The 27,543-nt window shown below is 39.2% G+C and overlaps 1 protein-coding gene across 2 annotated transcripts in view; it reads left to right on the forward strand.

Annotated features, from left to right (window-relative positions):
• Nucleotides 1-27,093, forward strand: part of GCLC (glutamate-cysteine ligase catalytic subunit) — a 32,016-nt gene extending 4,923 nt beyond the window's left edge. For both annotated transcript variants that reach the window (XM_068678394.1, XM_068678395.1), the window contains exons 2-16: nt 7,008-7,120; nt 8,430-8,612; nt 10,682-10,795; nt 11,612-11,670; nt 11,763-11,899; nt 14,279-14,353; nt 15,277-15,393; nt 16,160-16,298; nt 16,816-16,928; nt 17,633-17,725; nt 18,458-18,562; nt 21,430-21,511; nt 21,607-21,710; nt 21,806-21,926; nt 25,356-27,093. In XM_068678394.1, coding sequence (XP_068534495.1) covers nt 7,008-7,120; nt 8,430-8,612; nt 10,682-10,795; nt 11,612-11,670; nt 11,763-11,899; nt 14,279-14,353; nt 15,277-15,393; nt 16,160-16,298; nt 16,816-16,928; nt 17,633-17,725; nt 18,458-18,562; nt 21,430-21,511; nt 21,607-21,710; nt 21,806-21,926; nt 25,356-25,561 — 1,761 coding nt within the window. In that variant the 3' untranslated portion in view covers nt 25,562-27,093. The remainder of the gene's footprint in view (nt 1-7,007; nt 7,121-8,429; nt 8,613-10,681; nt 10,796-11,611; nt 11,671-11,762; nt 11,900-14,278; nt 14,354-15,276; nt 15,394-16,159; nt 16,299-16,815; nt 16,929-17,632; nt 17,726-18,457; nt 18,563-21,429; nt 21,512-21,606; nt 21,711-21,805; nt 21,927-25,355) is intronic.
• Nucleotides 27,094-27,543: the final 450 nt, after the last annotated feature.

Here is a 27,543-nt window from a genome sequence, read left to right on the forward strand (position 1 = left end):
CCTTAATCCTGTGGGAAATGCCTAAACGGAACTGAACCTAAAGCTTCCAGCTCTCAAAACATGCGTGAAGTGATAACCTCTATTTAGTGGTTGTATTTATGGAAATTACGAACTTCAAACATGGGTTTCTATTAAGTTTCTTTATACCTGGTATTGCTAGAGTGGCCTGTCCTGAGCTTAAAACTGCCCAGGCTGCAAAAAAAGGGGAGCAAACAAACAGGAAGAAAACTGCAAAATACTTAATATCCACAAGTCTAGAGTCATTATGCTGAAGAAAACATAGAAGTTTAGATTTAGAGAGAAAACATCTGAGAAGTTTAGCTCCAGAGCAACAGGAAGGGGCTGGGATTTGGGAAGCTGTCCCTGACTACTAAAAATAAAAATAAAAGCATTTGTACATCGTGATATTTTCTTTACCCCAGGCTGATAGGAAAGCAAAAGCAATTCTCAACTCCAATCCTAGCAGATGAAAATGCGGATATATCTATAGGTCCTTTGCCTTACGTCTTTTCCAGTCCTTGTTTCTGCTCATGTTATGCTTCTGCTTCTACTTTTCTTCTATAAACTGCTCTCTATTCGTTTGGAATTGCTTTCATAAAGTTTATTAGTCTAATCCTACTGGTATTGGGCTGAACTAGACTGAATGTTGCAGCAAATAGAAAAAAGCATCCCACTGTAAACTAAAGCTAATTTTGCAATTCATGGAAAACATTTTGAAAGGTTTTTTTAATTGCTTATTTTCCATAAACAAGCTGTAATTTGTCATAAATAGTGACCAAGCCCTGTGATATGCATTGATTTCCTCCTCTGCAATCGCAGATCTCAATAAGAGGAATTTTAATTATCCACTGGTTGTATTTCAGATAGAGAAATACTCTGTTCACAGTGAACTTCCTGCCTTTTGTGGATGTCAAATGAATTGTTATAATCTTGTCATGGAGTTACTGTCTATTGCTTCAGCATAATTCCTCTTTTGCCACGGGACTTCCTCCTCGTGCTGTGCAGATGCATTGTTTTAGTTAATAGTGTTAGAAAAGCTGAGTAGGAAGGATGAGTACAGGAAGGATTTTTTTATTTTTTTCTCTCTTTGTGATGCAAGAGGAAACTTGGAAGCTTGCAACGTCTTGCTTCACAGTTGGAGATGGTTTGCTGTTAGTCTATTAAAACATCTAGCTTGTGTGGATTAGAAAATAGTTGTGCCGAAAACACTTGTGCCTTTTTGTCTTAAATCTAAAAATCCATGAGTGCCATAAATTTGCTCTTGCTACAGAAATCTAAACATTATCCTATCTTTTACGGTCTTACCTCAGATGTGACGCAGTGCAGCAGTCAAAGAGGAGGCACCTTGTTCTCTAATGTGCCACATCTTGTTCTGGAGACGCATGCAAAGAGTTATGACCTCTAAATTTAGTTTTCAATAACCCAGCTTCCTGGTTTGTGGTATGTGCAGCGCAGGACATCCTTTAGTTGTGTTCTATCACATGCAAAAGAAGAAAATCTGCAGCCCTGATGTCGGCAAGCAGGAGGGCAGCGGGCAGCAGCACTTCATGGGGGCTGCTTGGGTCGCCTGGGATGAGGAGTGCTGCATCCTCTTCTGTATCTGTGGTCATCATGGTGTGGTATAAAAGTACTTCAGGTTTGTACAAACTCAATGTAATGAACATTGGTTATGCTGTTTGTTTGTTTGTTTGTTTTTGTTATTGTTACTGGTTTTTAGTGCACAATTTCTGTAGGTTGGTTTTGTGTAGAGCTGCAGACTGCTTTGGTTATTGGATTAGCCACTTGGAGTCTGCTTGATCAAAATTAAGCACTTCAGAAAATAAGTGTGAGTAGCAGATTTAAAAATAAAAATGTTTTACAACAGAAAACAGCCATTGTAATCCCATGAGCATGGGAGTGCTCTGCATTGTGCCATTGAGCAGTTTGGAGGCTTGCTGATGAGAAATGGGGAAAATGGCTTCTGCTGCGATCCCAGAGTTGTTTTCCTCGTAAGTTCACTCCCTCGGGGGTTAGGCTGTCCTTTGTGGGCCAGTAAACATTTCATTAAAGGTGCATCATGATCTGGTTATTACTGTGGCTCCACGTTTTATGACAGCAGTGGTGAGAAAATAGCTGTGTTTAAAAAAACTCTACATATATTGTAAGTATGCGTGCTTACAGAAAAACCTACTTTTCGCTTGTTAGCACTGAATACTTGTGGTAGAGGTCTTTTGATGAGCAGTCAGGTTATTAAAACTTTGTTCTTCTGTAGGCTGTTATTTTAATGATATGTGGCATGTTAATGATGCATTAACTGACCAATAAATGTATCAGGAATTATGTTTTTTGCTATGATGTAGTTTAATAACTGGTTAAATGAGTTTTGTTTTGTTTGAGGCTCTTGAGAGGAAAGGTTGCCTTTTTATTTATTGTGTACATAAATATATGAGGCGTACTACATGAAGAGATGTGAATTAAATGTTCTAGTGGCTTCTGGGAATAGTTAGCAAAAGCCAAGAAAAGTCAGGAAAAACCTCAGATCTTTCTTAAAAGCTCCAGGCCTGGGGTGAAGTATGCATAAAGAGAGCTGGCATAAGGTGACTCCAGCAATTGCTCCAGATCCTTGTGGCAGTGGCTGCCCAGTGAAGGCACTGCTAGAGAAGAAAGCATCACTAAGATTTTTTTCTAGGAAGAAGGGTCGGCTGTGAGTCATCCAGGGCTCTGCTGTGTCTACAGTGACTCATCTGCGATCAGGTTTAGCTGGAGGCAGACGATCAGAAGCCCAGGTAGAAGGCGAGTGCACAGGGCTGATTTTCCCAGGAGGATGGACAGGGCAGAGAGCATGCAAACTTGCCCGCTTTCCTCTCAAAAGCAGCTCCTTTTCAGATAACTGTTTGACATATCTTCCTCTGTTTTAGAATCTCAGCCTGCTCAGCACCTCATTTCTGACCTTACCAAGCTGCGAGACCAAATTCCTACTTGTGTATTTACGTACAGACGTGCCTCACGGCAAATAGTTGGTATGCTAAAAGCACCTGGGTAACTACGCTCTGGAGCAAAGGCTTTTGCCCAAATGTTAGCCAGGCTTTGTTCCTGGCGTACCTGGCATAACGGTGTTAGTTGTGTGCTGGGAGGGGAGCTGATACCAGGAAACTGGCTGCTGCCCAGGTGTGTATTTGGACAATGATACCCTGTGGGACTTGCATCAGCTTAAGTCCTCCTCAGCTCGTAGCGTTGCTGCTGGAGAGTTGCTTGACGGATATTTCTTCAGGCTTAAGTAGCGAGTTCTCTGCAGGAAGAATACATGCAATTATGGTCAAATAAAACTCTGTGAACTCTAGCACTCAAACACAGCTTTAGACATGCTCGCCCATTTTCAGAGGACTATTAGCTTTCATGTTGCTGCCGGGCAAGTCCAGTAACAACTATTTGGCTTCGTGTGGGGAGAGTGGTTTGGCTCTTCCCCAGTTGAGGGTGATTCAAGGTCTTGTTTGCAGTCATATTTACAGAAGCAGCATTAAGAATTTTGAAAGCCTGACATTTCTCCAGTAGCCAGCTATGAGAAGTACTCCTGACAAATGAAGCAAGGCTATTCTAGGTACTGTCCTGACAGCAAGCTGCTGGTGAAGGCCTCCCTCTTAGAAGACAAGGCCATGGAGTGAAACTGATGTGGAAATATTCTGTAGTTGCAGTATCCTGTAGGTTGGTAGTTGAAGGAAGCTGGTAAAGAACAGTTTTTGTCTCAGAGGTAGATCAGTTGCCCTTGAATATTATTTATTTTGTATGGAGAATTTATTTGCCATTTGAATGCATTTAACTTTAACTTTTTTTCCTAGGTTTGTTGTATATGTGGAGGGATTTACAGCTTTCACTTTGCAATCTTCTTGGCCAAGCTCTTGTCCTTCTCCTGGTGAGGTGTCCACCACACTTCTGTGAGCTGGACAGACTCTTGCTGTTTGGAGGGTTTAGACTACTGAAACAATGTTGTACACCCCTCTCTGCAGGAGGGAGCCAAGTGGCAGGCTTTTTTCCTCCTCATACTGTGCGTTCTGGCCGGAGAAGAGAGACATCTAGGGTTTGGTTTGCTTTGGGACAGGAGCCCCAGCTGGGCCCATGGGTCCATGGTGTCTGCCTTCCTTACAGTGAGTGGCAAGGTGCACTTCCCTTGCAGGTAGACTAGTTAAAAACAGGGAGAAAAGTGAACTATAAAGGAGTCTGGCAAAACGATGAATTACAAAGGCTGTGTGAAGCCCCACACACTTGGCCTTCAGAGTCAAAGCTCTCATGGGCATACTGATGCTTTCAGCTAGGCCGCAGCTCTCTGAACTTCACTGTGGATAAAAAACATGTGCAAAGTCTGTAAACGAAGAGCTGAAGTTAAATGTAAAAATGTGTGAACTGTGAATTTGTTTCCCTTTTTCTAGCTGGAGGCTAAATCTTTTGATGAGCTTAAATAAAATTCTTCAAGGATGCCCATTCAGTCCGTCCCTCTGTTGGCAAGATATTCTGTGGGTTACTTGGAATCGTTGGCAGCTGTCTGAAGCTTTCTTCTTTTCTCATTAAAATTAATGGCAGATCTTCTGTGTGTGAAGACAACTTTGAAGGTTTAGTCAAATGTTTCCAGAGGCAAGAGTAGCAGTTGTTTCTAAAGCTGTTTGCATAAATGAAATATATTCACTACAGCACTCAGATCATGAAACGTTTTGGTTTCTTTCTTGTTGCCTTCTTGGCTTAATGCTTCTTTACATTCTTTTGGCTAATTTTCTTTTGTGAAACTTTTAAGCTGTATATAATACAGCTTATAGAGAAGTACAGTGTTCACTCTACCAGCTTGTTGTAATTAGATTTGGAGAGGGATTACTGAGATAGGAGGCTAATCACAGGAACATAAATTAGAATAGTGGACAAATGTTGGCCTTTGGTGTCTCTCAGACACAGCTGCAATTACTCTGCCATGTTTCTGCTTTCAGTCCTTCCTGAAGGCACCACAAGGACTGCATGGTGGGATGCCAGGAGGGCAGCAGGCTCAATATATCCTGTCACACGTCTGTCTTTATAACTTGGAGAACTGCAGTTCTGTACCACTAGTTATGTATCCACTAGTTCGGGCTGGGTCTGAGCAAGGATAAGTTGGCTGAAGCTTTTCCAAAGCAGAAAGAGATGTGGTAGGAAAACAAGAAGGTGTGAAAAAAGTCCTTTTATATCCCCACTAATCAGGGGTCAAGTGTCACTTGAGAGTGAGAGACTGGTACTCAGTAATAACTAAATCAGTGCTCGAGTGCGTTCTGGGTGACTGTTGTCTGCAGTTATCTCGAGTAGATTGTTGTGGCACAATACACACAAACCACAAAACATGCTGCGCAAAGAAATAGCGTCTTGCATGGAAACTAGAAATCATTTTTCTTTAGGGGATTAAGATTTGATCTTAAAAAATACTGAGAACATGCATAATTGCTCAATGAGTCCCTGCAGGATTTGTCTAATCAGATTCTGTAGAATTACAAACATTCTCGGGTAATGCTGTTTCAGATTTAATCACAAATCCCAACAGAGGATTACATTCATTGTCACTGCGGCTAGCAACAACTCTTCTGTGAATGCCAAAGTAACCAAAGACTGGGAAGCCCACAAATCCACTTACAGTGTGCTGGAAAGCACTGCACCAAGCTTTCCTGTGCTTTGGCAGGCTGTTTTCCTATACTCACAGACTTCTGTACAAAAAGAAGTTGCTGCCAGCTTGGACCCAGCAGCTCCAAAATCTGTGTCGTGGTGAGTCTGAGCCTCTGGCATCGAAGCAGCTGAGTTCAGTAAGTACTGCTGGATGGCATCCTACACAAAGTCAGAAAACATGACTGAATAGCACAGCACAAAGACTGATAAATTCTAGCAGTGGATTTACAGTTCACAACTTGAGCTTGATGTTTGCATTAGATTAGTCGTGGAAGCAGGGGTTTGAGAGCTGCAAACAGAAAGCATTGTGTATCACTGCTGGGCCAGCCAGGAGTTCTCACAGCCCTTATGATGCATTTCCATGTATGATTTCTGATTTTACTTGGCAGGCAAAGCATCCCCTTCCAAATATGTGTCAGGAAATAGTTATATCAGTCCGTATCGGAGGGTTATAATGTCCAGGTGGCTGTCAGGTGGTGCTCTAAAAGGCCTTAAGGGAGTTTTGATAGCAAGTATGCGTCAAGATTAGAAGGTTTGAAATGTGGGTGTTCCGGGTCTGATGGCTTTCAGGTAATCTCTGTTGGGTAAAAACCATTTCCTTCAGATCTGGGGCACAGCACTGGCACCGCTTTCTTTAGCGACTTCTTGGTTCTAGTTCTCCACCAGTGTGGTGCCAGGAGCGGGTGGAGGTGACAGCCCCGGGGACATGCAGAGGCCTGGAGCAAGGTGCTGTGGGGCAGGGAGGCAAGAAGGGCCGTGGAAGCAAGGCTGAACCAAGAAGGGGTGGAAGCCCCAGTGCTCTACCAAGAGCTGGAGTGTATGGCAGGGCTGGTGCCGTTTGTTACAACCCTGGGCTTTCTGTGCTGTAACTGAGGCTCTGTGGCTGTAGGCTTTATAGCTCCAACAAGTGGCTAATGTAAATGGACATCCTGTTTTTAAGTGAGAGTTTATCTTTTTTATTTTATTTTATTTTAGTCAGCTGCAGACTGTAACCCATGGGATGACAGAGGCACGCTTGTGGTTAATAGTTTGCATGGTTTAGCAAATAACGCCAATAATGGAGGCAAATGTAAATTCAGAATCTCTGAAGTGACCACAGTTAAAAACTGAGGATTTTCAAATCAGATTTCAAGGAATTTTCAGTTCTTCATTCAAGATGAAATGAGCAAGCAGCTGTCTTCTTCAGCATTGTTTACCACATTCATAGTTAGCCATGGTTTTAAGCCTCTCTAGAGGTGAAGTCCAGTCTGACGTCTGTCATCCCGTTATAGCTGGTACTTAAATTCATGTGCCAATGAATTTGTGTGTGAAGAAAATCCCATCCTTTAACTGTTTGTTTTGTTTTTATTATTTACAAGGTGGAGTATATGCTAGTAAAATTTGACCATGAGAATAAGAAAGTACGCTTACTGCTGTGTGGCGAAGAAGTTCTTCAGACGCTGCAAGACAAGGGGGAGAAGATAAACCCCAAGTGAGTAGCTGTTTCCTGTTACTTTTTCTTCCCATTACAATACCGTACAGAATTTTGTTCAACTAACCTAACTTTCAAGTCTGCTCTAAAACCATAAACCACCAGTACCAATATTTGCAGATTAAACTGGGGTGCAGGAAGTGAAAGGCTTTGAGTGTACCTGCAGGCAGTCTGTGCACCTTTCATGTTATGCCTTGTGAAAATGAAGGGTGTAATGGTGAGCCTACAGAAGCTGCAGTTTAAGTATTTGTTTTGTCCTGCTATGGTTTTGTCTGTGTGTACTCAGTAATTGTATACCAGACCTTCCTTCCCTGCTGAAGTGTGTGTGTGGACTGAGCCATGCATCCCTGGCTACAGGAGCGAATGAGGTCTGTGTAAGAGAGCTGCTATCTGTAGGAACACTGTCCCATTTTTGGCAGAAGGCTGGGCGTAAGGTGGCAGGGCAGTTCTTCCCCATCCTCTCCTGTGGAGTTTGCAGTGATAAGTGGATCATATCCCTACTTCAGCTAGCCAGGGAACTGCAAATTTCCTTCTAATTCATGGCACCAGATGTATTTTTCCAAAGCAGAGGAATGAGACCAGAGATATTGAAGTGTTTTGGCTGAAGAGAGCCAGAAGCTTACAGGAAGTTGGAGAAACTGCTGTGGTGATAAAAGGCCTTTGTGCCCTGGGCCTGTCTGCTCCTTGCTAGGAACGCCTGGTATCCAGCAAGGCTTTCCTGTTTTTCTTCCAGGGTAGAGGAGCTGTTGAAAGCCTACAAGAAGCAATTTCTCTTCTTTTAAGACTTTGTGCTTCAAACTATTCATGTATAGAGGAGTGTAGGGACAGTGCTGCTCTGCCTTTGTGCTCCATGGAGGTGGGGTGGCTTGTCAGGAAAGAAAGATGCTTTTCAGGGATTAATGGTGTGTTTAAACTTCATTTAATTTCTTAGCCCAATAAATTTGTGAAATCTGACCAGGTTTCCACAGGCAGTAGGAATAAGAAATGGAGCATAATTTGTTTGGCTTTTTCTGTAGAATGTTACAACCCCAAGAAACAAAGTTTGAGACAGACACTGAAGCTGTCAGCCCAGGCAGTTTCTGCTTACTATATTATACAACACTTCTGGTGGAAAAATTGTACCTTAATTTCTCTCAACTGTCTCCAAGTGATTCCATCCATTTGAAGGTACATTGTACCACTCTACTCCACCAAATAATCAGCTTTTGGAGGTTTTTCTTACAAGTTGCCTTTGTCTGAAATTTATACTAATAACCTATCTTTTTTGAAGTTGCATAAATACTTAAATAATGCTATTTATTTATTAAAGCCACCCAACGCTCTGGCGACCAGAATATGGAAGCTATATGATTGAAGGGACACCTGGGCAGCCATACGGAGGAACCATGTCTGAATTCAACACTGTACAAGACAACATGAGGAAAAGGAGGCAAGAGGCTGCCTCTGTGCTGAAAGAAAATGAGGCCGTTTGCACTGTGACATCTTTTCCAAGGTGAGATTGTTGTTTGAGAAGTGTAACACCGTCTCCTTATTCTCCATATATGCTTTTTCTCTTTTACTGTATAGCTAAACAGTACAATGAAACTGAGCAAAATATGACTCCACTAAAATAGTTAATGTTCCAGTCATGTCTTCTGATTTTTTTTTTATTGCGGTGAGACAGAAATAAATCTGCATCTTTTATATTTTTAAGCTTCTAATCTATGATGGTTTTGCAGTAGGAGAGAAAACCTGATTATTCATAACAAAGTATAGTATGCAGAGTAGCCTGCAATCTTGAGTTGATATGGTAAAGGTTTCCATTTACTGATTTTCCAAGCTTTGATCTTTATAAATAGCAGTTCTATAAAACTTGGCTAACCTGATCTATTTTTTAATACTACATATTCACTGAAGCACATGCATACTTCCTTTTATTATTTTGAACACAGTAGAAAAGGAATGTGATTACCTTTACAAAATGGAGATGTAAAGCTTCTATAGTCCTGTATTTATTGAATCTAGAAAGGATTGCACCTCTCCTGAGGTCATAACATCCTTACAAAGGGTAGATTTCATCTTATTGTAAGGAGACTCTTGAAAAAGTACATTCAGGATGTTCTTCATTGCCTAGGAGAAACTGAACTTTGTGACTTTCAAACATAATTCTGAGGGGGGATTTAATGTGTTCATTTGAACTAGCCTGGTCAGTCAAACGAATGAAGATAATTATGCCTAAAATAGTTCAAAAAAAAAAAATCTGCAATAAAACAGAAGCATTTGGCCTTACTGGCTGGTTTCTTGTGTAGTACAGAACGCCCTGAATTGTTGCCGAGAGCATGAACAGTACAAAATGTGATTTAGCAGCGAAAATCAGGTACCAAAATACCTCATGTATTCTACCCTGAGATCTCTCTATTGATTAAACTATGCTTCTTCTTTATGGGAACTAGACTAGATATGTCTATAGTAATGAGCGCTTTTTTAAACTCCTATAGTAAGCAGTTTTCAGTGTGTTGCAGAATTGCATTTTTGCCCTGCAACCTTACAAAAAGATTACTTCAATAAATTTTGTATAAAAGATTTCACATCCAGTCTCACAAGGACTAAAGAGATACAGATAAATAGTTTTTACATGACTGTGGAAACAGTACATTAGACTTCATTCAGTAGAAGCTGGCAAATAATATGTACAGTCTGCATATGACTTATCTTTGGAATGATTCATAGTTTCATCCCTCAGAGATTGTTCTCCCTAGGCTGTGTAAGGAGAACATATTTCTTATTTCTGCCTTTAACTGTTTTGCCATTCAAATCCTTGTTCGTTGGAGTCTTGCTAACTTTCCAGGATTTTTTTCCTGTTGTTACATCCTCCAGGGCTCCAAAGAGGAGGGTTTTATTTTGATTTTCTTGCTCATATCTCAGCATTTTATGCCTTATAGGTGTAACTTTTTGTTACTTCCTAGGTTTCTCCCATTAGGGGGTTCTTCAAAGTTCCAAAATCACAAATTGCTGTGACACTTACTTGTGTGTAACACATGAAACTACCTCTAATTATTAGTTAGGTACATCCTTTTAACAGAAGTGGTTTGTTGGGGGCAGAACTGGGTAAATTACATATGTCAGAAATTGAATGTTAACCAGCAACGTGTAGAGAAACAGAGGCACTGAATGCCAGTGTGTGTCACTATTAATGACAGGTGCTAATGCCCTAAAACATGTGAACTTACTCTGTATAATTCTGTGCAGTTTCCTGATTTGGCTGCTGAAAAGGTCTGCATTTAGTGTTCAGAGGTAAAGTAATACTTTCTTTAAAAAAAAAAAAAGTCTGTTTTAACTACCACAGAAGCCAGCTGTTGACGAGCACTGACCTTTTTATGGTAACTCTTTCTGGCAATTCCAGAGGGGCAGGTAACAGTCTTGAAAAACACTTTAGAAGTAATCAGACTTAGATTCAAGTTTTTTAAAATCTTTTTTTTTTTTTCCTTTGTATACTGAGATCCTAATCTTAGGTCATCTGACCCTTTTAAAATCACAGGCTGTATTCATTACAACTTGGACTTTCATTGTTGTGTTATATAGGTTAGGGTGTCCTGGATTTACGGTGCCAGAATATAAGCCAACGCCAGTAGAAGGAGGAGCTTCAAAGTCTCTCTTCTTTCCAGATGAAGCCATCAATAAACATCCTAGGTTTAGGTAAGAACATTTCAGGAGTCTGAATGAGAAGCTGTTTTTTTTTTTTTTTCCTGTGCTATAGAATTATAGGCATACCTGCAGTAGAGAACTACATGGCTAGTTGTTGCATGTATCCCAAGGACTTGGACAGAGATGGTTGTGATGATGTATTTTCTGTCAAAGTGACGTAAAGTAAACTGTTAAGCTCAAGTAACTTTATATAGTAGTTCATGCCATTATGGGGCAAAAGGTGTTGATTATGCTACTGCAAAATTGTTTCCAGTTTGAAATCCCATGATTAACCACTTTGTTCACAGTTAATCTAGCTAATCTTATTTTATTAATTTTATTTATATTAATCTAGTTAATCTATTCAGGTATGTCACAGTCCATTTTATTCCATAAACATCTCGGTGTCCTGAACTTACCCAAGTTACTCTGGAATGGAGCATGGTGTTGTACTACTTGTATGCTACTTGTATACTACTATACTACTACTTATGTAGTTCAAGAGGAGCTTTGATTATAAGGATAGGACTTAGGAGAAACAAAATCATTCTTTTTAAAAACTAAGCAATGCCTTTTCACTCACCCTTGTATTCTTCGTGTCAGTAGCCTATTGCTTCTGCCTATTAAGTTCCTCTAAGTGGGTTTGACTTCACTGAAGAAAAATTCAGTGCTGTCTGTTATAGTCTATTGTAAACCAGGGGAAGAAGGGTCCTGAAGGAAAATGCCTGAAACCAATAGGAAGCTGATATTCTGAAATCATGAAAATTAACTCTGAAACTATTTTCATAAAGATAAACCTTTGGATTCATTGAATTCTTCTTGTTCTAGTACACTGACAAGAAATATCCGGCACCGAAGAGGAGAGAAGGTTGTTATAAATGTACCAAGTGAGTAAATCCAATGTATCTTTTACTCTTTTTCAAAAAAAAATGTTCAGTCTGTTACTCTGAATTACTGAGTACCTGTGTTTTCCAACCAGTATTTAAAGATAAGAACACGCCGTCACCATTTATCGAAACATTTCCCAACGATGATGGAGAAGCAGCAAAAGCAGCTAAACCAGACTATATCTATATGGATGCTATGGGTTTTGGAATGGGCAACTGCTGTCTTCAGGTAAAACGCATCTGCTTTTGAGATGTAACTGAATGTCATCTTCCCTAAGCTGTTCCCCTCCTCCCCCCCTTTTTTTTTTTTTTAAATATTTGCCTTATGTCTAATCACTCTAGCTTAATGTAGTTTATGTGTTTTCAGAATGGCAAAAGGGGAAATCTAGGTTTATTTTCTGCTAATTTTTGAATGTAATTGAATGCTTTACTGCAAGGATTTGCTCAAACTAGTCACATCCCATTCACTTGATCAAGTACCTTCTGTTGGAATTCCAGCATTTTTCGGGTGTGAAAGATCTTCCACTGACTTCTTTCTTCAGGCATAACCAAAGGACACAGTGGGAATGAAAACAAACTGTCTAGTAGAAATGCGTGGGGTTTTTTGGTTATACGTTTTGCAGTTATTTTTTTCTTTTCCCAAGAAAAACTAAGTTACAAGAAGTTATTGGACCATCTTTAGGAAATAAGTAGCTCTCTTCTGTGTAGTTTAATTTTCTTTTCAAATTGTGTTAACTCCTGTGTACACATTCCTCATTTATACGTAGTTTTAACTACCTACTGAGAGGCCTTCTTCTTGTACCATGTACTTACCAAATCCATGTTGGTAGCTCTTACTGTTTACTGGGAGATACTATCTTTTTTTTTTTTTTTTTCTCCCGTTAATGCATGCCCTATTTTTATTGTTTTAATTCATTTGCCTGAGTTCAGGTAACTTTAGTTTAAATCCAGGTGTTGTATATTGGGAGTGCTTTAATTCTTTCAGTATCTTTTTTGCTGTTGTGCTTTATATTTTTTTTAATTATTGCTATAATTTCTCTCACAGTAACCCAATGCTAGGGGATGATGGCTTAGGCAGTAGCAATGTGTGCAACTGTCAATAAAATCTGCCTGTTGTCACCATTAACTTCGAAGCAGAGTGAGGAAGAGCCTAGTGTTAAGTCCCTAGGGAAAGGAAATTCTCCAAGCTCCTCTTGTTTCACAGCACTGCTAGAAATAACCACATTCCAAACAAGTCTCTTTGAGATTAAGAAAGTTTAAAAGGTGAATAGATAAAATGTTTTTGACTGCAGCTAAGTAAGGTTTCTTGTCCATTTGGATAAACTAGGGAGAATAAGTAGTAAAGTGTAAAAACAGGCAATATTATACACATTTATTAAGCTTGATACAGCCTGTTTTATACCATCTCTTTTTATTATTTAAGACCAATAAAAGCAGTCCAGCCTTAACTTGCAGTCATTGTACAAGATTGTTTAAAAATATATTAAATTCCTAATTTTAGAATACTGTTTTACTATTAACCATCCTTACAATCAATGGTTGAATTCAAATTCAGTACCCTTGTTACCATCAAAGGGAGAATGGAGAAAAAGCTGGTAGGTTCTGTAAGCAGCTGCTTACATATTAACTGTTAATTCTTAATTGCCAACTAGAAGAAAAACATGTGTTCCCCACTTAATTTTTGGAGTTTGTACTATGCAAACTTCCTTTTGTCTCTTTCTCACTACACACCTAGGCTGTGACCTGGCTGGAGGAGTTTTCAAGGTCAGAAATGTCCTGATCAGTTCAGTTGGGATCATGTGCAGTGATGGCGCAGTTCTTGCCAGATGGGGAGAAAGATGATGTCCCCTGCGAGTGTCTAGACAAAGTGCTGCGCTTCTGTCCTTATTCAGGCTTCATGTGCCAAGCTCAGGAGGATTTGGATATGGATTTTTTGAAGCTTACTTGCAGATGAGGAGGACTTCAGTGCAAGATTAAGAATAATGTATATGGTTTTGGGGACTCTAGATTTATAATATGTGGATAAGGAAAATCTGTGTTGAGATTGTGTTTGATGCTGCCCTGAGCAAATTTCACCAAAAGTCGCTAAGAAATCATAGCTTCCCAGGGGCTTATGTGTGGTAGAGCTTCCGTATCATTAATAGTTCATGCAAATAATGCTTCATTTTGTTGTATCCTGGTCTCTAATACAGGCAAAACTGTATTCTTTAAAAACTTTAACATATATATTACAGTAGACACATAAATATTTATTTTTCTCAATTGCAGGATCAAACAGAGGCATGTTGAAATTAAGACAGCTCTTTAAAAGAGGATGAGCTGTCACATAAAATAAATGTTGTATCTGCAGCAGTTTGGCTGTTGTTTTAAATGAGTAGGCTCCTGGCTTGTTTCCTGAATGCACATTATCAGCCCATGTGTATTGTAAATGTTAACTCAGTTTTCTTTGGTTCTGGCAAGTATTTATGTATCTGGTGTCACAGCCTAAGTGCTGCGGTATAAAATGCTTTAGTACACGTGGGAAGTGTAGGGAAAGAACCTTGTAACATAAATGCTGCTGGTAGATTATAAAAATTGTTACAACAACTGTCCTTCCTCTCTCTATCAGGTGACATTCCAGGCTTGCAGCATTTCTGAAGCGAGGTATCTCTATGATCAGCTAGCCACAATCTGTCCCATTGTGGTGAGTAATGCACTTCTGTCACATCAGATATTTGTTATGTGCAAGCCACTACGTGTGAAAAATAAAATCAGAATTAAGAGCTTAAATACTAGCAACAAATTTAATACTCTGGGGAAAGCATTGGTGTCTCTTACTATGTTGTCACATTAACAGTATGGTTTATTTAATGATGAAATATGTTTAATGTATCTGAGCTATCACTTTGGATTGCATGTGTATTTGTGTGTTACAGTCTTCCTTAAAGAAAAGTGTGATACCACAAAGCAGAAGATGTCTGTTTCTCCACCTCTACCCTGCTTCCCACATGCACAAGACTTTAGTTGAATTACTTTAGAAACAAATTTTGGAGAATCTTTCATGGAAACTTGTTAAAATCGCTCCTTAAACAATTTTCAAAAATTTTAGCTTTGGTCTCATATAATAGATTCACCGCCTGTCCCTTTTGTAAACATGTGGAAATGGGTGTTATAAAGTTTTGCCCTGTTCAGGAAGAACTCCTGCTCTCAGTGAGGTATATAACAGCTCTGTTGCTAAGATGCCTGGCCGATAAGCTAAACAGAAATAAAATGTTTGCCAAGTGAACTTCCAGGGATTAAAGGAGTGTGCAAGCACAATCCTTGCTGATTTTTTTCCTACGCAATTGCTTCTACCTGTATCAACTTCCTGGTCCTTAAATGCTCATCTGTAGAGGTAGTGCATTTGGAAAGCATAAGCTGTTGTGTCAGTAATACTGACCTTTCGTCTAGGCGTTTTATGGAGATAACAATTGAGAGACTGTGGTATGGGCTTCGTTTACGTGCCAAACTGTAGTGTGTACTTCAGTTACTTCTGGACCGGCAAATTTCCCTTCCCTGTGGGATTAAGATAGTGTGTTTGGTTCCTTGGCTTGTCCTTTGTTTTCATATCAGGCTGTTTTCTTTCAGATGGCATTGAGTGCTGCATCTCCGTTCTACAGAGGCTATGTGTCTGATATTGATTGTCGCTGGGGAGTAATCTCTGCATCTGTAGATGATCGAACACGAGAAGAGAGGGGGCTGGAGGTAAGTATTTAAGTAGTAGGTGTCCATTATTTTTTTTTGTTGTGTGTTGGCTGTTGTTTTTTTTCCAGGCAAAAGTTTTTAACTTCCTTTATTATCAAATTCTGCCTTGTGGTTATCAGAATCCCTAATGAGGGAATGGGGCAGTCGTTCTGGTAAATGCACGAGAGATGGTGCAAACAGTCATCTTGGTTGTACAGCTTATGTTAGCAAATATGTTTTCAGTTAGATACGGAATTCCAGTAAAACTCCACTTTCACTCCTCCACAGCTTGCTAAAAATTGTCCTTCTGTGTTTAAAATTTCCATTTTGTGCTTAAGCCCAAAAGGCAAAAATTGCTTTGAGTTAAATAGTGGGTGATGCTGAGTAATCTAGTAGTGTAAACTGGAGCTACGTGAAGAGAGCCAGTTGCTAGAACTTCAGGAATTGCCATCCAGGACACTTAGGGAATTAAAAACAAGCAAACAAAAATACTAGAAATACTTCTTGAGCTACACAGTTTAAGAATATCTCTAACAATGTGTGTGAATGAAACTGCCTCAGTATGTGTTGCAATAGGTATAATAATGCTTTCCAGACAGTCGGGGTAATAATATTCTGTTACATCAGGAAAATGTTTCCGTTTAAGACTCATACTTTGAATAATTTTAATTGAGGCTGTAGGATATTTTAAACAGGATAATAATTCTCACATAAGTGTCATTAGTGAGCAAAACTTAGGTAACATTGTTAACAAGCTGTTAAAATATTGTATTCTTAAATTATATAGCCACTGAAGAACAACCATTATAGAATCAGTAAATCCAGATATGATTCCATAGACAGTTATCTATCTGAATGTGGTGAGAAATACAATGACATTGATTTGACAATAGACAAAGATATCTACGAGCACCTAATAAAGGAAGGTAAGTGTTTGCTTCATTATGAGCAGGTTTAGAATGATGCTTGCAGTGTGTGGGGATATTTTTACATTTAACTTTTTGTTTTGATCATGCTTCCCTGATAGTGATTCTACTCAAAGTATCTGTGCATTGTGGTATTGAGAAATTAAAAATAAATAAATAGAATTAGAAACTGTCCCTAATTCCAATTCAGGAAGCTTAGTGTTTCGTGTACTAATGTTTATCTTTGTGGAGAGAGCAGAACTGCATTAGGAAACATGGCACAGAGTTGCATCAGAAAACGGAAAGAATGGCAGCCACGCCAATATCCAGTTGCCACTTCCAAAGGAGATCTTGTTCATTTTTCTCTTTAATCATTTCCTTCCTTCCCAAAGTAATCATTTAAACCTTAACAGGATGTGGTGGGTTAAGATAGTATTGCGGAATTGGAATTTTTCATTTTTGGTTCTTATAAATCAAGTTGTTTCCAAGAGCCTGCTTTGCAATGTCTGAAATGTTTCTCTGAATTTTCATTTTGTAGGTATTGACCACCTTTTGGCACAGCATATTGCACACTTGTTCATTCGAGACCCACTGACTTTGTTTGAGGAGAAAATACATCTTGATGATGCAAATGAATCTGATCATTTTGAGGTTGTATCTGATTTAGAGGAATTTAATAGATGTAAAGGTGTGTGTGTGTGTGAGATGTTTTATAGTACTGCTTAATTGGAGGATGACTGTTAGCTAAGAATATTTTTTCTGGAGTTTTTCACTTAAGCTACTTGCTTAGCATGTGACTTTGTAGTTGTAAGCACATATTTTTGTTTCACCATTTACTTTGAAGAAGATGATAGCATATTTTATAGCCAACAAAATACAAAGGGCCCAAACTAATTATCCCCATTGTTATGGGGAATTGCATTTTTTGTGACTTCCTGAAAACTGTTTTGCATGACTTCTCTTATTCATGTGTGTGTGTCTTACATAGATTTATTAAAATCTGTATAATCTTAAAATGATTATGAAGTAATAGCTATAGTAATATTGCGTATTTCTACATTTGGATAAATTGATCTCTTATGGAAAGGCCAGTATAATCTCAACACATCCTAGTATCTTTTATGTAATCCTCAAACAAAATGGCATGAGAAAGTACAGCATATCTGCTTCTTGGATGAGTAGTTACATTATAGTTTTTAGAAAGTTGAGCAACTCAGTTTGGAAGCATTTCTCTGTGAAGTTGATGAGCTGTTCTTGGGAAACGACTAAGACAGTAGTTGTTTGTTCATTTTGCTTTGATCTTATAGATTGATGCGTATCTAGACTGTGACAGATTTTTTTCATGTGCTTTGCAGAACATACAGTCTACAAACTGGCAGACAATGAGATTTAAGCCACCTCCTCCAAATTCGGATATAGGATGGAGAGTGGAATTCAGGCCTATGGAGGTAAGGAAAGAGTCAATACACACAAAAACACGTTCACTTCTAAGTGGAAGAGTATGGGGCCTGCTGTCATCAAGTATCAGGCCCTTATTACTTATGCTGTGTTTTCTCCCCTCTGAATTGCCAGACGCAAATGAACTGGACAGCAGTGTTTAATCAGACACGGACTGTGGGAATGTAACTGACAGGAGAATCCACTGTAGCACAGCAAAGCATGCTAATGGATTTGGGGTGATGGGGAAAGGAATTAGGCTTGTACTAAAGCTATTGCAAACAAAGAGCCATTTAGTTTCCAGGGACCTTATTTATCCAGTACTTCTGTTGGTACTGAACAATTCCACAGTCACTATTTTGTGTTTTGTAAGTGCTTTTATTTTATAGCTGTCTATTTCAGAGTTGTCTGAACTGAATCCCCTAAGTAGAAACTTAAAAGCTGTTCTGCATGTGTAATTACACAGAGAGCCCAAAGATGCAAGTTATTAGCCTTTTGAAACACGAGTGTGCTTTGGCATTGGATTAAAAGGTTGAGCTTGTTGAAGTGTGTGCACTGCGTTGTGCATTTGAAGGCCTTGATTCCAGCATGTACATCACCATCTCTGCTAGTAGTGTGTGTGTGTGAATACAAGTATCAACATGAGTGCTTGAGTCACACTTTTAAACTCTCCCAGATAGCCATCTAATTCTATGAGCATGTTCCCACTGGAGTAATTCAGTCTCTGATCCTTTCATGTCTAGGTCCAGTTAACAGACTTTGAAAACTCTGCATACGTTGTGTTTGTGGTACTGCTAACCAGAGTGATTCTGTCATACAAACTGGATTTTCTCATTCCTTTGTCCAAGGTAGGTGTGAAAGGTCAGATGTACTAGAGCTAACTGCAAAATATTTGCATCCCAGTTGATTGCTATCCTCTGCAAGCTAGGAATTTAATATTTGTACACTTACAGAACAATCATTTCTATCTTTCAATCAGTTTAAATCTGGACCAATAATTGGCATCAACTTCACTTCTACACTATATTAAAAAATACTGCTATCTAATGGCGTTAGGCTTTACAGACAGATAGTTAGCTTTCTCCCATTTGCATTTTATGGCTCCCTTAAAAATGTCTGATGGGCCGTTATTTATAAACTGTTCACAGAAATTTTTAAGCTATCAGAAGCAAGAATGTCTTACCTGTTCTTAGAAGAAATAATCTGAATTTAGCCTTCAGCTTTTAGCAGTAAGAAAATTTGCTGCATCTTATCTTTGTTCCTCTTATGCAAAGCCAAAATATGTTTGCCAAAGGTACTTCAACATAAATTATAAAATTAATTTTTTTCAGGTTGCCAAACTTGACTTTTCCATGTTTGCTTTCCCACCAAGATCCACCTTTCCAGCAGCTTACACAAATTCATGCCTCCTTGTTCTTTCTTCACTTATTCCTTTTGACTTACATGTTTAAAAATTTGGCATTGTATTAAATTTATTCTTCCGGTAATAATGTTCATTTGTGCCATCTAGTGCTGGTGGCCAGGTACTTTAGCTCTCCTCCTAAGTTTATCTTGTTGTCTTGCATCCAGGGCAAAAATAACAAGTTAAACTTCAGGCATCTGTTCTAGTGCAAGTTCTGTAAAGGGAGGAAGGAATAAATAGTGTATAAGCTTTGCTGAAGAAATGTTATCACAGTTGCCAAATAAAACAGGTCTGTGGAGAGTTTGTCATTCTTTTTTTCACAAAAGTATTAAGCCATTGCCTTTATGTCAACTGCAAACTCTTTCTGCAGACCTGCTGCTGCATTTCAGTGAGCAGTAGCCATGCAGTACTGTTCTTTTTCTATTTGGTTGCTGTGAGGCTTCATGCTTATTTAGTGAAAGCTGAACAAAATATTTCCCTGAAGCCCTGCCTGCTGCTGCTGGTGGAATTTCTGTGGTGCCCAACAATGTCAGACTACTACAGAAATGTTGATAAAAGCCCATTGTCACAAATCTGCTTGAAGAATGGGAAAGGAGATATTTCCACCATTTTATGGGTGGGGAAAGTAATCTGTGAAGGCTAAAACTGTAACTTCTTTGTTATTTATTTTAATGTGGCTATGGCCTATATCTCACATTATTTATATTTTGCTTTTGTTTGGGTGGGAGGGAAAGAAGCTGAACGCATTCAGTGTTGCTCAGTATTGAAAACAGATACTCTGGATTCTGTTCACAACTGCAACTAGCCATGCAAAATTTGTTTTTTCCTTAATATCGGCCTCACAATTGCTGAACTGTTTTGAATGAAACTGTCTTTGTACGCCTTCCGGAGGCACCTGACCAGAAAATCCCTTTTTAAAGGCATAGACCTGCAATGTTATAGGTGACTTTAAAGAAGATCTTGTACAGCAGAAGGTTTTTGACAGGCTGTGTAACAGAAAACACTGCCAATGCTGGCTGTGGCGTAGCAATAGTCCTGATGCTTTTCTAATGGTTTTAATCAAAACGGAGAAAAAAACTGAAGTTGCCAGTTAACAACTATATATATATATGGTATGATTACTGTTATGATCTACTTCTGTATGAAATCATACTAACACCACAAAGAGAAATTCTCTTCCTTATGTTGGGGAGTTCAGATTTCATACTTAATACAGTAGATTAGCACTTATAGTTCACAGTTATGTTAAGTGGGATGTCTTAAAAGTGCAAAAATCTTTTAACTAATGAGCACGAGTTATGACCCAAAAAGAGCTTGGATGCAGGAAAAATATGAAGAGGGTTTTTGATGGAGAAACCAAATTGAGCCTGCCAAGCAATGTAGCAGGTAATGCAACACCAAATTGCACAACCATTGGTAAACCCGCCTCTTATAATTAAAAGAATAAAGGTTTATGAGGCTGATCTTTTCTGTCTGAGTACTGTTGTATTTCAGTTAGCTAGTTGTGTAAACAAATTTCATAATACAGCACGAACAAAACCAGGCTTTCAACAAACAAAGCTTTGAAAGGCGAGAGTTAAGATTTTATTTCCATTAGAGGTGGAGCAAAGAATTCAGCAAATTTATACCTTCTTCTAAAGACAACATAGTAAAGTTAGTGTCCCAAAGCAAAGTGCTGTTAATTCTCCAAGAACATTCCTGTTAAAAAAAAAACTTGGACAAAATCTGTCTGGAAACTTATGAGCAGTGCTTTGTACTTTGTAGACTTCTTGGGAAGTATGTAACTTAGATAAAGAGCTATAAGGTAGTTCTAACAGATGTTCAGATATGGGATAGATATAATTCTCATACAGTGTTACTGGGATTCTGTTTCTGAAAGTTTTTTTTCTCAAATTCAGCATTAACTTTTCTAAAGATTTCATTGATTTTTTTTAATAAAAGCAACAAACTATGGCTAGGAAAGTGGCAATTTTCTTTGTCTGTACTCATTTAGGTTGCATCTGAATATGCAAAGAAGTTTCAGGTGGGATGCAACCCGTTGCCTGTTTTCAATCCAACTTAAAAGCTTAGCATGGCATGTACTTACATTATACTATTACCTTCTCTGCTGAAGGCCTACATTTATAGAATGTGATCTCGTTATGGTTTTGCACAGGAAATAAATAAAAAAAAAAAAAGTCCAGAGTTCAGCCTTCTGGGGTGAGATAATAAAAAACATAGGGGATATTTCAGTTAATGAGACCAAAATGTGAGGGTTTGGAGAATCCTAATTTTCAAAAATTTCACAAATCTCTGCAATATTTCTTTTTCCAGGTGGATGAAAATATGAAGGTGGCCCAGAAAAGAGATGCTGTCCGGCAGGGAATGTTTTACTTCAGAAAGGATATTTGCAAAGGTATCCCAGCCAGTGATCTGGCAACATAGTTGTTGATGATTAGTGTATCTCTTGCCTTCTAACTGCTTCTTCCTTTCCCTTTGTCACTTATAAAGGTGGAAATGTCGTCGTGGATGGATGTGGCTCTGCGCAGAATGGGACAGGCACAGACACAGAAGAGTACATCTTAATGAGCATCGATACAATTATCAATGGGAAGGTCATAACCTCTTCTACCTGGAACACACCCCTCCTCTCCATCCTCTCAGAAATCTGATCAACCATGTTTCATGTTAACTGTGTTCTCCTATACAGGAGGGAGTCTTTCCTGGTTTGATCCCAATTTTGAATTCTTACCTTGAAAACATGGAAGTGGACGTGGACACAAGATGCACCATCCTAAACTACCTGAAGTTAATAAAAAAGAGAGCATCTGGTATGTTTGACACTTTCAGACACCTGTTTTCCTGGCATTTTTCTACTTAGAAAATAATTGGGATGTTCTCTAATTATCAGTTGGTAAAACTGGTGGCAACTGTGGCTGTCCGGGTAGGTGTTGAATCATGGGAGCAAAGGACTGGAATGCGTTCTCTGGCTTATATTCGGTCCTGTTTAATTCTGATCATAAATGTTTCATGATCTATTTAGGACTTAAATCAGGAGTAATTGTTACACTACCCCTGAAGCTGCAATTATATCTCCAAGACTTTTTTCAGCACTGCTGCTTTTGCCAGTGTACTGTCTATGTAGTAGTAATTTGTACATAAAGTACTTTTTTCCTGGAACTCAAATGTTTTAAGGGTATATGAGGCTGGGTCTGATAGCCAGGTAATTGGTGCAGTTCCTAAACATGCTTGCATTAAGTTGGATTAAGCTCTGATATGCCAGAGCACAGGGCCTTGTCTTTAGCTCCCCAATAAGAGAGCCCTTCTGGAAGTAGTGAAACGCCTTCAGGTCAAAATAAACCAGGCCCTTTCTATGCCCTTCTCTTGCTGTAGTGTTTTCCCAGATAGGTGGTATAATGGCTTTTTCTGCTGCTCCTTAAAATGCAACAGTATGCTGAATAGGAGATGCAGGCTAAATGCTTTTGTTCAAAACTGGGCACGTAGCAGTCTGTGGCAGCTTTATACAGATGTGTAAATCTCTCAGGTGCCTTTCTTGCTGTAAGTTTATCTAGACAGTTAATTTTAGTCTTAAAAGTCGAGACACAGATTTTTATTTATGACGCATTCATTGGTTTTAAATGTAAGTGTTGCATTCCTTTTCAATTCTTGGTAATTGCTGTAGAGCCTTCTACCTAAAGACATTTTTAAAGGTGAGATGAAAATCAGGATGCTTCCTTGCCTGGTAATTTAATACTTTAGTAGCACTTCAGAATGCTAACAAGTTGTAATTAATTCCTGCTTTCACTGAAAATGTTCTGTCCTAAGGCTGCTTGTTTGCAGGAGGCTTCTGTCCCTCAGATAACACAGCCCAGGGATTTGATGCCTGGCTTAACTGAGAGGGAGGAAATAAACTGGCAGGTAGAAAACATCTGAGGCACATCAACCCTCAAAGTAGCAATGCTTCAAAAGTACTTCTTTTTTTAATATTTTTATTAAGAAAAATGCTGCTGGGAAAAAAAAAAAGGAATGGTCTTAAAGGTTTTTTTTTCCTTTTTGTTTGTGAAGAGCTAATTGCACAGGCTCAGCCCTGTGTCACAGGTGTTCCCATTCCAAAGAACCTCTGCTTTGTGATGTGAAGCTGTGGACACTGCAGAAGTCACCTCTTAGACTTACACAGATGTAGAAGGTGTGAGAACAGATCGTCTAGGGTGTATATCTTAACTCTAAGCTTGAAATAATTGTTAAGTAAAGCTTCATAAGAACAACAATACACGGAATAAGAAGCATTAGGCGTCATGTTACTGTGCCATATTTCTCAATCATGAGCTCTGGATTTTTCTGGTGTACCATTGATCTGAAATCAAATGTTCCTGAATTGCTGGCTGTCTAGCATGGGACATGTCCACAGAACAGCCACTTGTCACATTACTTTCCTCAAACGGTGAACACAGAGCACTTGTGAGAGTTGACTGCTGGTGCCCTAGCTGCTGAGGATTTAACCTTGTCCTGGCATAGTTTGTTGGTCACTTCTTTCACAGCATGGTTAGGAATTGCCCTGCCTGGTGTCAGTGTAGCTGCTCTGTGACTGTCACCACACTTCGTGAGATGTGCTAGGCAAGCAGCAGCTGCTGACCACCACCAAGTGGTACAGAAAGTAGTGTTAGGATGAGCTGCAGCAGGTTATCCTTGTCCTGGTTTGCTCTCCCAGCTCTTGCTGTCTGCAGTGTGGGCATTTTTGTATTTATGCATAGGTAGCACAGTTAGCATGGTGCATGATAACAGCTCACAAACGTGGTTTCCACGATCTCTGTCAGATCCATCTTGAAGCAACTATATTTTTGTTCCCACAAAGTCATAAAAAATGCCACAATTTTATTATATGCTCTTTGAAAAAAATTACTTCCTTTATTTTTTTTATGTTTAAATGTGCTTCCCAGTAACTTCATTATAGGGCTTCTGGTTCCTGCACTGTGGGATGATAATGTTTTTCTATTCACTTTTGATCAATGTTGATGATAGTGCAAGCTTCTCAAAATCTCTTCCACCCTTGAGATACTCTTTGTCCTTTCTTTCTCCACTTGGAAGTCGTCTTAAATGTTTGTCAGTCTGTGGTGCTTTTTTCCTGATTCTAGTATACTCTTTTTGAGAACTTCATGAGGAGTTCAAGGTGAGGGTTTATACAGTTTTATACAGATGTATACAGCTAGAAACAATGTCATTTATTTTCGGTGGAGAGTGGTGGGGCTGTGTGACCACCAGGTGTCAGTGTTGTATGAGCTTCACAGCATTGGGAGTGCAGGAACGTCTCTTGTTATGCTCTGCTCATCTCCTGGTCTCGCTGATTTTCTTGCAAGCCCTCTGCTTCTGATTTGTTTGAGAGCTTTCTCTCAAGTTTTTAGTGCCTTCACCAAATGTGCCTTGCATATTTTTCTTCTGCCCCTTTTTTATATAGAAGTGTATAACATTGTCCTCATTTGTTTAAAAACATGACTTGTTTTCTGAGGATGTTTTTATTTCTAATAACTTTACATATTACACTTCCCTTTCTTGTTCTTTTCATAATTTTTCTGATTTCTGTTAGTATGCCTCTGTTCAAAACCATTCATAGGATATCTTCAAGCAGTACTGATGACACACAGAATGCTTTTTACTTCTTGTTTGTTCATCCTTGCTTTCCCTAACTTGATTCCTTTTGTTTTTTAATAATATTCTTAAGAAAAAAAGTGTAGTAGAAGCCTGTGGCTCTTTCCTCTCTAATAAGGGAGCAGTAAAGGTTTAGCTAGGCTCTTCAAGCAATGTCTTACCTCCAGAGTTACCTTAAACTTGTACTGATGGAGGTTTCTTTACAAATGCTGTGTGCAGGAGCAAGGTTCAGCTCCCTAAGCACTGGCATCCAGCTGGCCTCCAGCTGCTACCCGTTGAGAAATCAGGTCTCCAGCAAGTAGTGGGTGTCACCTCCTGACCCTGAATAGAAGGCAGTAACACCTGCTGCAGCAGCTGGGTGCGACACTTTGCTCTGCTCTGTCTCATTAAAAGAGCTGAAAGTTTGGAGATCATACCAGATAAATGAGTTTTGGACTATCAGTGATACGTCAGCTGAAGTATACTTGAAGTTTAGTCATTGTATAGCAAAAAAATACTCATAGGAGCATGTTTCCTAAAAATATAGGCTATTCACTAATTGTGTATGTAACGCACACAACATTTTACTGCTAAATTAGATGTGTAAACTGTGAAATTTGACTTGATCTTGCCCACAGGAGAGCTGATGACAGTCGCCCGATGGATGAGGGAGTTCATCGCACAGCATCCAGACTACAAGCAAGACAGCGTGATAACAGATGAGATGAATTACAGCCTTATCTGGAAGTGCAACCAGATCGCACAAGGCCAGGCGGAGTGCCCTGAACTATTGGGGGTAGGATTTAACAAGAAACAAAGCGGAAACAAAACCGGCTCTTTGTAATGAATGTTTCTCAGATATTAGAGAGTTCAAGCCTTTTAGCAAAGCACTAGCTAAGATACTGTGAATCTGATACAGCTTCATGGTGTGAAGACCAAAACAGGGATACTGCACTATAAAATGGGCCAATCTGCCTAAATATTCATTTAAGGCATCCTAAATAGGGCATATTCTTATTGTTAAGGTTTATACAATGTACATGTAAATAGTAAAATATTTTTATGATTAACATCAATGTATTTTAATAAGCATTGTATCTAAAGTTATTGTGAATTAGCTTGTAACTTTTTTATGCTTATTCTAGAAAGAAAAATTGTCCTGGACAGCTTTGTAAATGTAATGGTACTTGTATATTATATGCATTCCAGTTACTGAATGTTTACTGTAATTTTTTTAATCTGGAATGTGCTGAGTAATCTACCTTATTGTGTAAGAAAAAAAAAAAAAACTTTTGGACCTACCTGCTTCACAGAGACTTCTTCCTTCCATTCTGGTTTTGAAAGTATGTAAGAACAGATAATTGCATGTGCATCAAATTTCTCAATCTCTACAACAGTTTCTCAGTTGCCACAAGACCTGCATCCAGTCATAGAGCGTAAAATTGGGAGGAAGAGATCAATCTTTATTCAGATAACACAACTCTGCCTGTCTCCTGATAACTGTAGTCTTAGGTAAGGGCTGCCCTGTGGTTTAGTAACCTGCATTTCCCGCAGTAAAGGACTAACATGAAGACATCTCCCTGTAGCAGCATCATTTTTTCCCCTCGCAAGTATGTTGTTATGGTTCAGAAACTTGCCTGAGTGTTTCTTTATGATTTAACAAAAAAACAGTAAGCGGGGAGAGGCAGTGAAAGAGAGGAAGAATTGGGAAACAAACAGAAAGATCTCTACAAGGATAGCACAGACAACTGCTCTGGACTGTGGCACTGCTCCCATATTACTGCAGTTGACAGCAACTGCAGCATAAAACCAAGGACCTTCTGGTTCTTCCTCAAGCTCAAGTTTCTAATTTGTCTTTTTATTAAAATATGTCAGCAAGTTTATTTCTGACAAGGTACTTCATGTAGCTAGCTGAGGTACCATGGAGCTGTAGGTATGGGCAACTTAATCCCTTCTATAAAGCAGATAAAGGAAATCATGGAGTGTACTAATCCTTTGAATTGGGAGCCAGTGCTGGGAGTGACTGTAGCATATTTAAAATTTAGCCATTGCAAGTGTAAATAAAGCAAATTAATGGGCCCTTTTTAATTTAGCTTCTTAACTGACTCCTAAAAGTGAATTGCAAAGCTTAACGCAAGCATATATAATTACCTAAGGTGTAATAAGTTTTACAAACAACTAATGGAGGAACTGCAATGAAGAGGTGCACTAAGAAGAAGCTTTTATGTACTGACATTAGAATTTGTTCTGTGTTCACAGGTGTGCTTTAGAGAATAAAATGCTTTTTTTCTGCAGTGGTGAATTTGTTTTAATCAAGATGTAGGCATATGCTAATTTAGTTTCTGTAATAAGGAAATAAAAATAAAATTTGCAGTACATGTTGGTCACTTGCATCAGTTGAACCCCTGTGCTCAGATTCAAAGAAGCAGAAGAGCTGCGTGTGCAGCAAGCAGAGCTTGTATAAGCCAGACTCTGGTTTTGTACAGTGAAACTTCTCAGGACTGGTAGCCAAAGTTTTATTAGCTGTTGTCCTGGCACTTAAAAGCCCTGAGTTCTGGTGTCCGATGTGTTGCGTTCATGGTTTCAGAAAGGATGGGAAAGGCCGGACACGAGGCTGCTGCTCCTTTATTAAGGTGTCTGTGGTTGCTGGATGAGGAGTTCAGGTATGTGCCCCAGCCTGTTCTAGGCGTGTGGTGGAGGCCCTGGGGCAGCGCGGAGTTGCTGCAGGAAGGGCAGGCTTTGAATAAGCCCTTAGAGAGGAGCCTGCGGTGTCTTCGCCCACTCAGAGGTGGAGAAGCAAGCCCTAGGCCAAGCTGGTGCTGGCAG

This window comes from Anas acuta, chromosome 3, assembly GCF_963932015.1.
Source record: "Anas acuta chromosome 3, bAnaAcu1.1, whole genome shotgun sequence".
NCBI lineage: Eukaryota > Metazoa > Chordata > Aves > Anseriformes > Anatidae > Anas > Anas acuta.